Raw genomic sequence first — 15874 nt, 5'->3', positions numbered from 1 at the left:
AGTACTGACCTGTGGCAAAAGGTACATAGAGCCTCTGCAGCTGGACACAGTGTAGGGGCTGGTCACTAGGCTGGCAGTCCGACTGACTCGTCTTTATGACGAGGTTGCCTGACGCGTCCACTGATAGGGTTATTGGGCCTGTGGATATAAAATTAACCTTCGTATACAGAAAAAATCTAGGTTAGACTTTATTCGCGTGGATATAGGTTTTTAAAATCCCATGGGAACTCATTGATTTTCCAGGACAAAAAGTAGCCTATTGTGTTAATCCAGGGAATCTATCTCCAATTTCAGCCAAATCCTTCCTATAGTTTTTGCGTGAAAGAGTAACAAATAATACATATACACACAAACTTTCGCCTTTTTGTAGCTACCTTGTAGCCACAAAATAGTCTTAAGAACTTATCACTAACCCCTAATATTCCACTAGTGGTAGGACTCATTATCGATGCGATCGCGTTATCTAGTGCTGTCTGGTTCGCTAAATTTAGTGTTTGTGTGTCATATTGTAACTGTTAAAATCGATTACCTTTTAATATGGATATTCCTTACAATATCGATACAAACATCGATAATAATAAAAGAAAGTTACTAACCTGTGGTATTGTCCCCGATATTCCTCTTGACCAATGTGACACTTTTCAACAGCGTGTTATTCAGTGAAGCGGACGTTGGAGTGGTCGTCATCGAAGCGCTGGGTATCGACAACGAACCCGTCAACACTTGCACACCACTAGTGGTGGGGCTCATTATCGATGCAATCGCGTTATCTAGTGCTGTCTGGTTCGCTAGATTCGGCGTGCTTAGCGAGATCCCTTGGACGCTATTGGTGAGACTCTGGGTGTTGGTTGTTAGTGATTGCGACAGATGGGGCGAGCTTGGCACGTGATTCATGTTTGGCTTGTTTATTGACGTGAACGCTGTCCATTGCCTGTGGTTATCGCCTGTAAACAAAATGGGCGATTAAATAATTGGCGATTATAAACAATAACCCTTGCACCAAGCGTAGTTGTAATCAAGGCGATAATCGCAAACTCTACTCTTTCACTATTGACAATAGATTAACAGTTTTACAAGAAATCGTCGCTGACCGATAATAATCGTCCACAGGTCAGACATGTCTTTTGTAGAGATTTCCACGCGCCGCAATATTGAGTTGCTTGCGTCCAGGTCCTTCCAGCCATTCAGTTAATGTTATCCTCTATATGGTGGGGAGTTTGCTAACGTTTCGCTTGACGTTGCAAGGAGGATTTAATATTATAATAATGACGCAGGGCTTTTATAATTTATTGTTTTGGGGTCTACATCGACAAAATAATAAGGAAACATCCTCCAATTTAAATTTTTAAAATATATTTAAATCACAGAAAATCGTCCAGTTAGTTTTATTATAACTATAGATTATATTTGCTACACAGATCAGTGTATAGAGGTGGTATATAAATAAATCTACACAACTATCTCATTTTCGGACTCATTTAGTCAAAGAAAACTAAACTTTACCATTATCAGCATGTGTGGATTTGAAAGCCCCACCAGTAGGCTGGAATACTTTCGAACCACCGGGGCTCGAAGCTGTGATGCCTCCAAGCAGATTATCAGATGACCCAGCTCTATAAACAAAATGATACTTCATTAGTACCAATTATAATAACTTAACATCAAAACATGAAAATCGAGTTTCACATGAGTAAATAACTTTTTTTTAAATTTATATCGCCACACTGCACATCAATTTGTTGGAGTTCCTGCTTAGAAAGAATACCGTGCACTTAATATAATACTTACACTAAACTAACCTAAAACAATATAGTGTTTCATGAATCAACTATACCAAGAGTCTAACGAGACGCCGATGCGGATAACCTGCTATTGACCCGCTCTAATGCATAAATTGGTAGCGATAACAGGATCAGAGACAGTCGAAGTGATACAGGAGATACTAGGCCCTGCATAAGCCAAAAGAAAGAAGAAATAATTATTTAGCTATATTGCTAGCTATAGGCTGTCCATGTCTGTAGCAGAACCGATCGCCGCTGGGGTAGACATGTTCTAAAGTGGAGACGTATCAGCAAGCGCATTGTGGGACGACCTCAAATCCGTTGGACTGACGACCTAAAGTTTGTTTTAAAAAATATTAGCCATGCTAATCTGTAATACTCCCCTTTCCCCTCCAATTAAGCGTAAAGCTTGTGCCAGGAGTGGGTGCGACAATAGTGCAACGGGTGGGGTTTGAACCGCCGACCTTTCGGAATTCAGTCCGCTCCTCAACCATTGAGCTATCGAGGCTCATTGATTGATTGCTTGATATTTTAGGCACATACCTCGCTTTGATAGCTTTAGGACGCCTCGTGTGGTCGTGGTGCGGCAGATAATCACGGGTGTCCAGACCCTCTGAGTCTGAGTCCGTGACTTTCTCGCCGCACTTCAGATCGATCTCGATGTTCTGGACCGGGGCTGCCGGCTCGTCTATTGTTTGGCTTATTTGCTGCAAATATTGAAAAATTCCACCAGTTTAAGTACCATTTATTAAGTATTTAGTTTGAGTTAAGCTCCAGTATCGCTTATAGCGGTGATAGCACAGTCAAAACTAGCGTGAGGGAACTCTCGGTTTGATCCTGAATCAACGATATGTCAAATATTAGACTACATGGGGGACGTGAAATCATAGAAAAATAGGCGATAGTCTACCTAGCGTCATACGAAGGAACGTTTGACGCCTGCCAGTGACGTGGAAGACTCGACGTTTTGTAAATCCCTAACGGTTCATGAGAGTTAGGGCCACTTCCTTCTAACCACTATGTTAAAAGGAAGTGGCCTTAACTGTCAAGAACTGTGACAGAGTGGTTAGAAGTGGCTAGTGGTTAGGTCAAGCCGTCCACCTCCTATTCTGGAGGTCAGGGGTTTGATCCCGGGCACGCACCTCTAACTTGTCGGAGTTATGTGCGTTTTAAGCAATGAAATATCACTTACTTTAATAGTGAAGGAAAACATCGCGAGGAAACCAGCTGAGTTCCCATAATGCTCTGAAAAGTGTGTGAATTGTTGCCAATTCGCATTTGGCCAGTATGTTATAGTAAGCTATAGCAAAACCCTGCTCATTCACACAGAAGGCTCATTCTCAATAGTGGGCGGCGAAGGGTTAATCATGATGATGAGAAGATTAATAAATGAATCGAAGTAAATAATGTAAACATTACATACCATCGGTTCGTCGTCGCTAAGCTGCGGCGATCCCACGTGGTTGTACTGTGGCGTACTGACAGACATCTCCGCCCCACTCGTGGGCACACAGGGCTTCGGCCCTTCGGACGGCGTGCGGGGACTCTGAAATATAAAATTATAATTATGGGATCTCTTCTGCGTCGTATACCTCATTGCTGAGGATTGTGATCCTTCCACATCGATCAGAAAATAGTAGGGGTTTACATAAGGATAATAACGTAGTGGGCTCAGAGATCTTTCTCTTTCGACTTGACGTTAGGGAAAAAGTAAAAACTTAGTGGAAAATCGTGGAATTTTTTGAGTGACTATAAAAGTGAGCCCTGGCATCAATATCACCTGGTGGCAAGCGATGATGCAATCCAAGATGGAAGCAGGCTAAGTTGGAAAGAGTATGGCAGTTTTATTAAACCCATGTACCCTTTATCGGCTTCTACATTGCATCATACTGGAAAGCTAAACCGCTTGGCGGCACGGCTTTACCGACAGGGTGGTAACTAGCCACGGCCGCTGCCTCCCACCAGACAAAAAGTAATCATAACTACAGTCAAATCTAAAACAATGTAGCATATTCTTACTTATTAAAAGCAAATAAGTACAATGACACATTAACTTACCTGTGGCATAGAGCCAGTGGGGTCTCTGCTACTGGATGATTTGCGTCGATCTTTATTACACCATTTCCATTCTGGATGCGCTTTGAAGTGAGCTTCTTTTACCTTTAACAACATTAAACATCCACATAAAATTATTTACATTCACATTAAATTTATTTGCTTGAAATATCATTAATCATTAGGTACATAAATGGCATAATACGTAAAAAGTGTTCAAATGTACAACAGAGAGGCATGAAAATAGTTAAACTTAAAATGATGGTAATATTATCAAAACTAATATTGTAAAAAATTAAATTACTAATTGATTACAATGCTAAAGTGAACCTTTTAATTAACTATCTATGAATCGTCTTGATCAGACATCAGCGCGGTGACGCTCATTTATCCATACCTATTCTGAATTTTATTATAAGTTATAAGTATAATATACTCACTTCACTATAAGAGAACCTAAGTAAAATTTTTAAAATTTTTATGCAGTTGATGATCTCCTAAAAAATATTAAGATTTGATTTTAAAACTTTATTTATTAAGATTTGTGCATTATATTCGTAGTTGTTTAAACATAGTCAAGTCTTTCTATTGTTATTACTTAACTAACTATTTTGTCATAAAATTATAATTTTAAAATATCTTAGCTATCTGACATTATATTTATTGATTTGACTTGATGTGATTCTACTTGTCCGGAATTAGGTCTCTCTTATATTATCACCTGAAGAAATACATTTATATTTCTATATTTAAATTTTTTGACTTGTAACATTGTGACATATATTTATTTTATAATTGTGACTCCAGGAGTACCTACCTATTAATGTTTAATTTTCTATTGATTAAGAATGATATTTTATGTACTTATTGAAAATGTATATAAAGATAGTAAATTTTGCACGCCATGTCATGGCAGATTGTGATACGTACCTACTTAAAATTTATGTAACATCTTTTTTACTTACAATCTTGCAATAAATGAAATAAAGGAACCGCCATAGCTCAGTGGGTTGGCAAATTTTTTTTAATAGCAAGCAAACGAGCAGGGGGGTCACCTGGTGTTAAGTGATTACCACCGCCCATGGACATTTGCAGCACCAGAGGTACCATTGATGCGTTGCTGGCCTTTCAGGAAATTGTTGGTCCGCCCCTTGAGAAATCCCAGCAACTTCAATAAATTGAATAACTTCAGTTGAAGTAGCAATGGGCAAAAACCGATTGACGTTGGGGTCCTAAGGTGCTGGAATGATGGCAACCTCGCATAGGAAAGACGACATCAAAAGAGTCTCAAGGAGATGATGGACGCAAGAGCATAACGTGTGGAAGTCCACACAAGAGATCCATATCCAGTAGTGGATGTCGGTTGATGATGATGGCTCACCTCACTGGCCAGCTCGTTGTACTGCTGTTTCTCTTCAGGTTTGAGGGAGTACCACCACTCGCCCAGTATCTTGCTGACGGTGCGGTTGTCCTGGTTAGGATGCAGCTGGTGGACCACTTGTCGGTGTCGCTTCGAGAATATCATGAACGCGTTCATAGGACGCCTTATACGACGCTCCTTCTGCGAAACGTAGGAAAACATTTTGAGAATTCTAACGAAATATTGCGCATCGTGTCATAAGTCATTAAAAAAGCCGGCAAAGTGCGAGTTGGATTCGCTCACCGAGGGTTCCGTACTAGGGTATTTTTTCGACATTTTGCACGATAAATCAAAAACTATTATGCATAAAAATAAATAAAAATCTGTTTTAGAATGTACAGGTAAAGCCCTTTCATATGATACCCCACTTTATTCAGTTGATGTGTAGGCGGCAATCCGATGAATGAATGAATGATTTATTCAATAAATGTGGCTTTTGATTATTATTACTCACTTTCTCTTGTCCAGCAGCTTGCTGGTTGAGGGAGGAGAGGCTCTGCGACCGTCGGTTGTTGTTGTCACCGTTGGTGCCGCCACTTTCCTCACCCTCGAACACTTCGTCGTCTTCATCCGTGCACATTGACGTTGCGCCATCTTTCAACACAAAAAGATGTTAGCAAGGCAATTAACATTTAATTAATTGCTTTGCTTAAAATATTATTATAAAAATCTTTTGTGTTAGTCTACTACAAACACAGTTTAAGACGCTCCAAGTTTCGAATGGCCTTGAGCATTTGGTTCCCTCTCGCCCCTCTACACCTCGACATTAATTTACTTTAATTTTTACCGCCATCTAGTGGCGGTAAACTGTACTACGGCTACAGGTCAACCAAGTTAACAACCTCAACATTGAGACGAAAAAAGAAACGACATAGCACCGATGCGCTTAGCTTTTTAGGGTTCCGTGCCTCAAAAGGAAAAACGGAACCCTTCTGGGAACACTTTGTTGTCTGACCGTCTGTCTATCTGTTTGTGTGTCCGTTTGTCGTGTCTGTCAAGAAAATCCATAGGGTACTTCCCGTAGATCTAAAATCATGAAATTGGGCTGGTAGGTAGGTCTTATAGTACAAGTATAAAGGAATAAATCCGAAAACCTTGAATTTGAGGTTACATCACAAAAAAAATATTCATTCAAAATTCCAAATTTCATGATTCTAGGTCGACAGGAAGTACCCCATAGGTTTTCTTGACAGACACGACGGACGGACGGACAGATAGACAACAAAGTGATCCTTTATGGGTTCCGTTTTTTCTTAACCCTAAAAATAGATAAAAAACTTAAAAACCACCAACACTAAATAGTAAAAGCAATTTAATTTACTATCCAAAAAATGATACTATAGAACTACATTTTACTCCTGTATACATAATAATATGTTCGATAAAAATTAAATTATTTTTTATTTTTTAGTATTGGTGGGGGTTTTTTTTTATTATGCATAATAGTGATTGATTTATTATGCAAAATTGAAAAAAATACCCGAGTACGGGACCCTCGGTGCGCGAGTCTGACTCGCACTCGGTTGGTTTTTTTTCCATAGAGCAAAAGCGTGTTAGAAGCGGCAATGGAGAAAATTTAATGTGTGTTGATATCGTAAAAGACCTGAATTAATATTTTTTATTCAATTATAAATTAGCACTTGTTTGCTATCTCACCTGGTAAATAGCAGTAGGTAGTAAGTGACGATGTGAAGCGTACTTTGACTTTACTAAGACTACATTCAGAGTCAATATTGAATCGTGCTATTACACTAATATTATAAAGGCGAAAGTTTGTATGTGTGTGTGTGTGTGTGTGTGTGTATGTTTGTTACTCCTTCACGCAAAAACTACTGGACGGATTTGACTGAAATTTGGAATGGAGATAGATAATATCCTGGATTAGCACATAGGCTACTTTTTATCCCGGAAAATCAAAGAGTTCCCACGGGATTTCAAAAAACCTAAATCCACGCGGGCGAAGTCGCGGGCATCGGCTAGTAATGCATAAAATTTAAGAAAGTGCTTGCCATTTAAATTCTATCCGTCAATTGATATTTGAAAAAACCGGCCAAGTGTGAGGCAGACTCACGCACTTAGGGTTCCGTACTCGGGTTTTTTTTCCAACATTTTGCACGATATATCAAAAACTGTTATTCATAAAAATATGTTTTATAATGTACAGGTAAAGCCCTTTCACATGATACCCCACTTGGTATAGTTACCTTACTTTGAAAATCAAAGCACATTTAATTTTTTTTCAAACGATGTAACCAAATTCGGGGTTTTCAGATTTATTCCTGTATTTGTGCTATAAGACCTACCTACCTGCCAAGTTTCATGTCTCTAGGTCAACGGGAAGTACCCTATAGGTTTCTTGACAGACACGACGGACAGACGGACAGACGGACAGATGGACAGACAGACAACAAAGAGATCCTATAAGGGTTCCGTTTTTCCTTTTAAGGTCCGCAACCCTAAAAAGGGTAAAGGATAATAATATGTAAACCAGTGTCCTACCCGTTCAGAGTTCAGACCTGAGCCAATTTGGAAATTGTAAAATACTGACTCGATCGGGGGCTTGATATCGAACCCAGGACCTCCCACTTAAATGCAATAGGTATATAAATAAGATCATGTTACCAAACTGGATTAATTGAATTTATACACAAGGATGGTTGGTGAGAAATAAAAATGGTTTTGTAGGGGTAATAAAAAGTATATATTTTTTATATTAAATTTATGAATGAATAAAATATATGAAAATAGAATATGTTTGGTATTATAAAAGTGAGGCAGTAATTAGTGATTTTCATCAGTTTATTTTAACACAGAAAATTATTTAACTTGTTACTGAAAATTAAATCTGATTCAAAAAATTAATCAGTGATTTAGATATTTTTATTTTATTTTTAAATTTCACTCATAACTTTGACCACAGTGCCGAGTGAGAGTGCAGATTGTGAGTTATGAATAAATTTACAAAATACCTACACTTAAAAGAATTCAGAAGTCAATTTAGATGTGAAAGCCCTAAGGGAAACAATAATTTAGTTAATTTTATAAGTTATTAAAATGTTCGCGTAGAAGCTTATCAAGAGTTTTGATCTTTTAAATAACCTAACTGCAATATTAATTTGATGAGAGTGCACTTGATTTTAGTTTATTTTACTTGTACCAAGTCGGGTTCAAGTTGTCTCATTTTTCCGTAGTCGGGTTATAGTTTTTTCAACTTTTTTTTTATTTGAAACTTTTCCGTTGTCTATGATGCGACGACCAACCGAGGTCTCGTGAATGACCAATAGGTGGCGCTGAATAAGAAATAATAACTATTATAAAAAATGGTTTTCTGTCGCTTGGTATATTTTAATAATAACTATATTTATATTTATTAACTCAAAATTTTCTCCTCTTTCATTGGACATCTCACTCGACACAATAGCAATTAATTTTTTTTAAGACCCTCACTTTTTTGATGTAACATCCATCTGGCCGATTTTTTTCGTATAAAATATAGCCTATGTCACCCGGGCCTTTACAACGAATCGATTGACACCTCTTTCATCAAAATCGGCCCAGTAGTTTAGGCGCTAAGGTGGAACACACAGAATCTGGATACAAACATACATACATACATACACTGCTAAAATCGTAACCCTTCCTTTCAGCTTTGCCATAGTCGGGTAAAAAACGCTCAAGGTATTCTGTCTTTTTTTATTTATTTGCCGCCTCTGCCACTTTCATAAGCTGCCGCGAAAACTCTGCGTCATCACTACATAGTATAAAACCCATAAACTGTCAGTCCCTACGTATGCTTAGATTTGCAAACGCTGGCTATGAGATAGGTCAAAAAAAGGGTTCCGTTTTTCCTTTTGAGGTACGTAACCCTAAAAATTTATGCCATCAAGAAATAATTAGTATTTTCAAATTTCAAAGGTAACTATTTATAACAAGTGGGGTATCATAATATTGTGAAAGGGCTTTACTACGTATATATTTTTATGCACAATAGTTTTTGATTTATCGTGTAAAATTTCGAAAAAATACCTGAGTACTGAACCCTCGGGGCGTGAGTAAACTACAACTAAAATAATAAAAGTAAACAAAGAATCTGTTGTTAGTAACCTACCTATGTACCTATCGTACAATTTGCAATATTATGAAGGTATATAGTACACGACAAATCGAGATGGCAATCGGGGTGGAGACGCCCCGCACACCCGCACAGTCCCCGCGCTAGCGAGCGGTGCGGGCGAGCGCAGGTGTGCGGGGCGTCCCCCCGCCTCATATTCCAATTGCCATCTCGACCTATCGCGAACTTTAGTCGGCGATAGGTCGAGGTAGGTTATTATAACTAGCATCTATAGTACGCGACAGGTCGACATGGCAATCGGGATGGGGACGTCCCACTCACCCGCACAGCCCTCGCGCTAACCCGGTGCGGGATAGCGCGGGTGATGTGCGGCTCATTATCCGATTGCCATGTCAACCTGTCGCGTACTATGGGGTGCTATTATAGGTACCTCTACCTACTTATAAATAAGTTTTGACCATTATTGTAATCTGTGTCGGTAGGTAGGAAGTTACTAGGTAGGTACTTAGTACTTACCTACTTACAGTATTTTGCCCAGCTGCTTACATGAATGACGCAACAAGGAATGGTGTGTGTTTATTCATATTATAAAGAAGTAAAGTTTGTATGAAGTAATCTCTGGAACTACTGATCCAATTTTGAAAATTCTTTCATCAGTAGAAAGCTACCATTATTCCTGAGTGACATAGGCTGTACTTATTTATTTTCAAAAAAGCCGTAGGTACGAAGCCGGGGGCGAGGCCGTTTATAGTAAGTAGTAGTACCTAGTTAGTCAGGAGTTTCAATGTTCCACTATAGGTGACGAGGTTTTGGATTCAATTCCAGGGATCGGGCCAAAAAATAGTGTGCCGCACAATATTTTTATGTAATAATAGGTATATGGGAAGATAAGTAGGTACTTACGCGATTTTCATGCTTTCAATCTTTTGTAGTTGGGATCGTTTTAGTCGAGATATTTTCGGCATCCTGATATTTGACTATGATACCTTCGTACCTACCTAACACAATTTAAAACAACGAAATAACTAAAAAACACTACTAAGTACCTATTTACTATGGAGTTCACTAATATTGGATGATACAAGTTTCTTAAAACTAAAACAAATCATCCTTATTCAATAATTTATAAATAATAATTTCGCTACAATAAGATCACACAAAAAATATTTTTCGTAAATCGAGAGCGATTGGCGGGAAAAATTGCGCACATCCACCACGTCTGAAGGGCGCCTGCCGTATGCGTCGCGTCTCCCGCGCAGGGCCGACTAGGATTATTTTACCCAAATGTGAATTTTTCATAAAGAATGTCGAAATACAATAAAATACGTTTCGAAAGTGTATCATATATATATTCCCTATTATTAAATGTAAGATTTACTTTCATGGTTGCACAGGTAAAGAAGTTGATACACGATCTTATATGAAGCTACTATTGTATAGGATTCGTGTATTTATCGTAATAAACGATTATTTAAAAAAAAAACTCCACATAACTAAAGACCATTAACCAAACTATTGTACATATTTTTTTGAAAATTTTGTGATGTCATTTGTAGGACTAGATAGGTGTTGAATAACAATACTTTCAAAGGAATAATGTCGGCAGGCCCTTAAAGAGATATATTATGGTCGTTCAACGGAAATTGCTAGCATAAACAGAGCAATCATACGTGTTTACAAAGGAGATATTCGGGAAGGCGCGTACGACAGAACAACTACTATTTTTTTATGAGCGAAATAGCGGCACTATCGACTGCTACGAAAGCTTATTGACGCTACGAGAATGCTAGTCAGTAGATCACGAAAACACAGCATTGGACTTTGAGCAGCCGCTTGTTGACACTGCTGAATGCTCTTACCTTCAGTCTTGATCTGGTCTTCACTCTTGATGTGCGGCGTGTGCGGTGTGTGTGGCGTGTGCGGGGTGTGCGGCGTGTGGGGCGTGCGCGGCGTGCGGGGCGAGGGCGGCGCGGGGGCCGGCGCGGCGGGGGGCGAGCTCGCACGGAACAGTGGCACGAGAGACTGCCACGGAAACACGTTGGGAACACCGCTAGTTGAGACTGTGAACAATGTTGCTATGTCAGATGTTAGGTAAAAAACCCAGCTAAGTCCAAGTTCGGATTTGCGTTTCAAGGGTTGCGTACCTTGGAAGGACACGTGTGATTATTTTGTTCCTTATATTATCTTCAAAACCAATTAATGTATGCTTTTCATCGAAAATAAATATTTTTTGTGATAGGAATAGCGACAGATTGAGATGGCAATCCGGTGGGGACGCCTCACATACCTGCACAGCCCTTGCACTAACCTGGTGATGGAAGCGTGGGTGACGTGCGGGTGTGCGGGGCGTCCCCCCGCCTCATACCCCGATTCATATCTCGACCCGTACTATAACCAAAACTTTTTTCGGAGTCTTGGCGAAAAATGGCGATCATACTGCTCGCATCGTTGACCGTTCACAGTGCGCAAGGTTAATTAATGATATTTCAACAACAAACAGTACTCACCAATAATAGCTGTGTGAGAAGTAGGTGGAGGCAACACTGGGAGTAACTGACTTGGATGGACAATCACTGCACTGCTGTTTACGTTATTTACCTGAAAAGGCAGTACAACTTCAAAAAATAAGAAAACAAAAATTAACCATACACACATAAAACATAACATACAAGTCACAAGACAACCCATAACAAATAAAAAAAAACAAATAAATGTTTGGCAACTAAGTTTGTTTGCTAAGCTTTACTCTTTACATCAAACTGGTTAAAGTTAAGAGAGAGAACTCATGTCCACCATCATGCGAAGGAAGCTCGCTTTCTTTGGGCATTAACAGAGAGGAGGACAATTCTCATTCCCAAGATTAGTGTTGGAAGGGAGAATTGCGGGCAAGAGCTCAAGGTCGCCAAAGACGCAAATGGATGGACGATATAAGGGGGTGGACAGGGCTTAGTTACCCGAAGTTGAAAGAGGCGGCTTTTAATAGAGAAGCTTTTCGGATGATGATCGCCAAACTTCGTTTCGAAGAAGGCACGCGATGATGATGGTTAAAGTTGAAAGATTTGTTACTGGTTAAAGTTTGAATATATTTTGGGATTGTGATAGTGTACAAATAACTTTTAAGCATATTACTAATAATACAAAATAATTATAGAAAACAATTGATTGTTGAATTAACATAGCCACCATACATGATCGCCGTTATCCATGGTGCGTTGTTCGGGCTCAGGTTCATTGTTGTTCAACTGTTGAGGCATCTGGTGCTGCTTGTGCTCAATCTAAGGAATGAAATTGATTAAAATCAATCAAAATCAAAATTTAGTTTAAGACAATTAGTGTCTCTTATGCTCTGTGACTGTAGTCTATGTACCGGTTCAGAATGTAGATTCTACTGAGAGCCGGCAAGAAACTCAGCAATTGCCCTTTTCAAACCATTAAAAGTTGCATTATGTAACATTATACTACACCATCTTGTGGGCAACTGAAAGCTCAACTGGTTGAATTCTTTTAAAACTTCACATAAGTCAAGAATTTCAGCATAGGCAAGTCATATCTCTTTAGTTGTTTCTATTACATTCCATTATGTAACTTAGACTGTAAAATTGTAATTTAGGCTATGATAGGGCTGGTTTGTCCGTGTCAGACAAAAGACCTATAAAAATTAAGCGTTTGCTCATTCGTATTCGATTCATATTCGTTTTCGTAAAAATTTGACTCGAAGTGGCCATCTTACAGAACGTATGTGTGCTTGTTCACTCATTTGATTTGCATTATAATGGATTCGTATAAACATGAATCAAATGGGCGTACATACATTTTGCATGACGGCCACGAATCGTATTTTTAGGAAAACAAATACGAATTGAATACGAATGATTACACGAAATCCCTTAGATATTAAAAAGTCAAGATTATTTATATTGTACTTACTTGGATCGTTTCAGAGGGTTCGTTCTTTATGAACACGATTTTCTTATCGAGACTGTTCGATGGCAGCACATAGAATCTCTTCATCGGTTCTTTCATATCGGTTTCCACGAGCGAAACGAGCCGGGCCTGTATCGGAGCGGGTTTTATGATCCTTTTGTCTTCCAGAAAGCGAGCCTCGGAGAGTTCTAAAGACCGCGGATCACGGCCGGTGTGGTCGTTCTGAGGCACCGAATGGTCCTCCTCCTCATACTCCGAGACCCGTCTATTCACAAAATTTTCATGGTTGTTCAACGGCGACGAATCTGTTTCCCGTCTGTACTGGTCTTGTATACCGTTTCGTCGTAACGGGTTCCTGTAGATGTGGTCTAAGTCGATGCCGTTCGTCGTCGGCATGCGATGGACGACTAGGTTATGGGGAATATCGTCGACTTTGTTACTACGTATAGATGCGATGCTGGTTTGTAGAGTCTGACTGTTGATGCTGTTTATGATTGAGATGCTGGATGGTAGGTTTAGGGATGATTGTATGGATGTTGGCGCGTTTAGATTGCTCTGTATAGTGCTTTGAATGTTGATAGACGGTTGGAGACCTATCGTGCTCGGCTGTGTTGATTGTAGCCCAGATGGACCGTTGCGGTTGTCTACCTGCAAACAGAGGTTACTTTTGGCTGTTACTCTGTACTCTTTTATGTTTTGTACGTGACTATCAGTCGCATCTGGTTTTTCAAAGGAGCTACCAAACTGATTTCGAAAATAGTTGTGCATGCCACCAAAACAATGTTTTGCTAACGAAAAACTAGACATGAGTTAGAAGAGGATTTTAAGACGTTTTTCATTTTTTCTATCAATGATAGAGATATATTCTTTTCGATAATAATATTCTAGGGGTGTTCAAACAGTAAATTAACATTTTGCATATAACTCAAAATATTTTTAAGGTGAGTAGGTGTTTTCAGTGATGAATACCTGATAGTGATAAGTGGGCGCCGGTGATACTCGTATGACGCTGGTGGCCACGCCACCGACTGGCGATCGGACTCTATCTGGTCGCACTAATTCCGGTCTATGAGGAAAAGGAAACCATTTGTTTTTACATTCTTTTCAAAAAACATTAGAAATTCAATCAGAAAACATTTCGTTTGTTTGGTCATCGCTCAACCGCTGAACCGATCTTGACGAAAGACACTGAAATTGCTGGCGACGTACATACATTTGATCCCGGAAAATTAAAGTTCCTAGGGATTTTCAAAAACTTAGTTTTTTTTTGGTTCAGCTGCAAGTGAGCCTTTGACTGCAACTTCACCTTATCGTAAATGATGATGCAGTCTAAGATTGAAGCGGGTTAACCTGGAAGGGGTATGGCAGTCTTTATTATACGCATACCCCTTTGGTTTCTACACGGCATCATACTGGAACGCTAAATCTTTTGGCGGCACGGCTTTGCCGTTATGGTGGTAACTAGCCTCGGCCGAAGCCTCCCACCAGACGAACAGATGAGTTCTTAAAAGTTACACATAAAAGGTATTTTACTAAATCTCCCAGAAAGTATTTGATTGTAATTTTACCTGATAAGGTGATGATAGGTCGGGGCATGAGGCGGTTGCGGCGAAGAGATGGGCACAAACACGTTGCCGCGCAGCACCGGCGACCCGCCCACGGGCGACGCGCCCGGGCTGCCCGACCGCGAGCTGCCCAGCGACACTGCACACACATGTGACTAAGTTAATATACAAGGTGTAATCAGAACGCTAACATAAACGAAGACAGGTGATAGTACTGATGATTACTGATGTACAGGTGATAGTACTGATGTACTGTGTACAGCTCCCGTACACTGAGAAGGTACCATTAAAAAAACGCGAAAAAATAACAAAAAAAAAAAAACCTGGTTTTTAGAATATTAGCTATGCTTATCATGATTAATACTCCCTTTTCCCCTTCAATAATCGTTAAGTTTGTGCCAGGAGTGGGTACGACAATAGTGCAACGAGTGGGGTTTGAACCGCCGATCTTTCGGAATTCAGTCTGCTCCTCCGTTGTGCTATCGAGGCTCTAAAGCTTTTAAAAGTTCACAATATATTGCAAATAAAACAAACGAATGACGCTAGAGTTACGTAAATAGGTCACTCGGAGTCAATGCTGCGTTCCAGGTGGGACATTGACCCGAGTTTTGCACGTTGTTCATTGCTGGTTTGAAAAATACAAAATCACTAAAACTACAAAATAAGGCTAATGGTTATTGGCATTAGATTGTGTTTAGGAGTATAATAATAACCCTAAGTTTTTATTAGCGTTCTGGTTACAGCTTGTATAAATAAACTAACTTATGCCCGCGACTTTGTCCGCATGAACTGCACAAATTTTAACCCCCTGTGATACCTCATTAGTCCTCACAAGTCCCCAAAGTCCTCCAAGAATGTACCAAGAGTCGCTATTTATTTAAACGTCTTTGTGAAGTGACTTCTGTACTTAAAAGGTACTAAGTATTAACTACTCTGTGGTATGACAAGTGCTAATAAACGGATCGAAACGAAGCAGCGCTAACCATTCCGTCCCACTCACACGTTGTACCAAAGTATAGTGTATAAGCGAGATGGGATGATCGTTTCTTTCATTGCT

At 39.5% G+C, this 15874-nt stretch overlaps 1 protein-coding gene across 7 annotated transcripts in view; it reads right to left on the bottom strand.

Annotated features, from left to right (window-relative positions):
• LOC123876726 (putative transcription factor capicua) overlaps window positions 1-15874 on the bottom strand; it is a 42102-nt gene that overhangs the window by 7830 nt on the left and 18398 nt on the right. For all 7 annotated transcript variants that reach the window (XM_045923042.1, XM_045923044.1, XM_045923039.1 and 4 more), the window contains exons 9-22: window positions 14821-14956; window positions 14222-14318; window positions 13256-13900; window positions 12517-12603; window positions 11836-11926; window positions 11188-11388; window positions 5711-5850; window positions 5218-5397; window positions 3840-3941; window positions 3205-3327; window positions 2325-2488; window positions 1504-1613; window positions 597-944; window positions 10-138 (exon numbers count right to left, since the gene is read on the bottom strand). In XM_045923042.1, the coding sequence (XP_045778998.1) occupies window positions 10-138; window positions 597-944; window positions 1504-1613; window positions 2325-2488; window positions 3205-3327; window positions 3840-3941; window positions 5218-5397; window positions 5711-5850; window positions 11188-11388; window positions 11836-11926; window positions 12517-12603; window positions 13256-13900; window positions 14222-14318; window positions 14821-14956 (2553 nt within the window). The remainder of the gene's footprint in view (window positions 1-9; window positions 139-596; window positions 945-1503; window positions 1614-2324; window positions 2489-3204; window positions 3328-3839; window positions 3942-5217; window positions 5398-5710; window positions 5851-11187; window positions 11389-11835; window positions 11927-12516; window positions 12604-13255; window positions 13901-14221; window positions 14319-14820; window positions 14957-15874) is intronic.

The sequence above is a fragment of the Maniola jurtina genome, chromosome 22 (assembly GCF_905333055.1).
Source record: "Maniola jurtina chromosome 22, ilManJurt1.1, whole genome shotgun sequence".
NCBI lineage: Eukaryota > Metazoa > Arthropoda > Insecta > Lepidoptera > Nymphalidae > Maniola > Maniola jurtina.
This window is presented reverse-complemented; position numbering and strand designations above follow the sequence as displayed.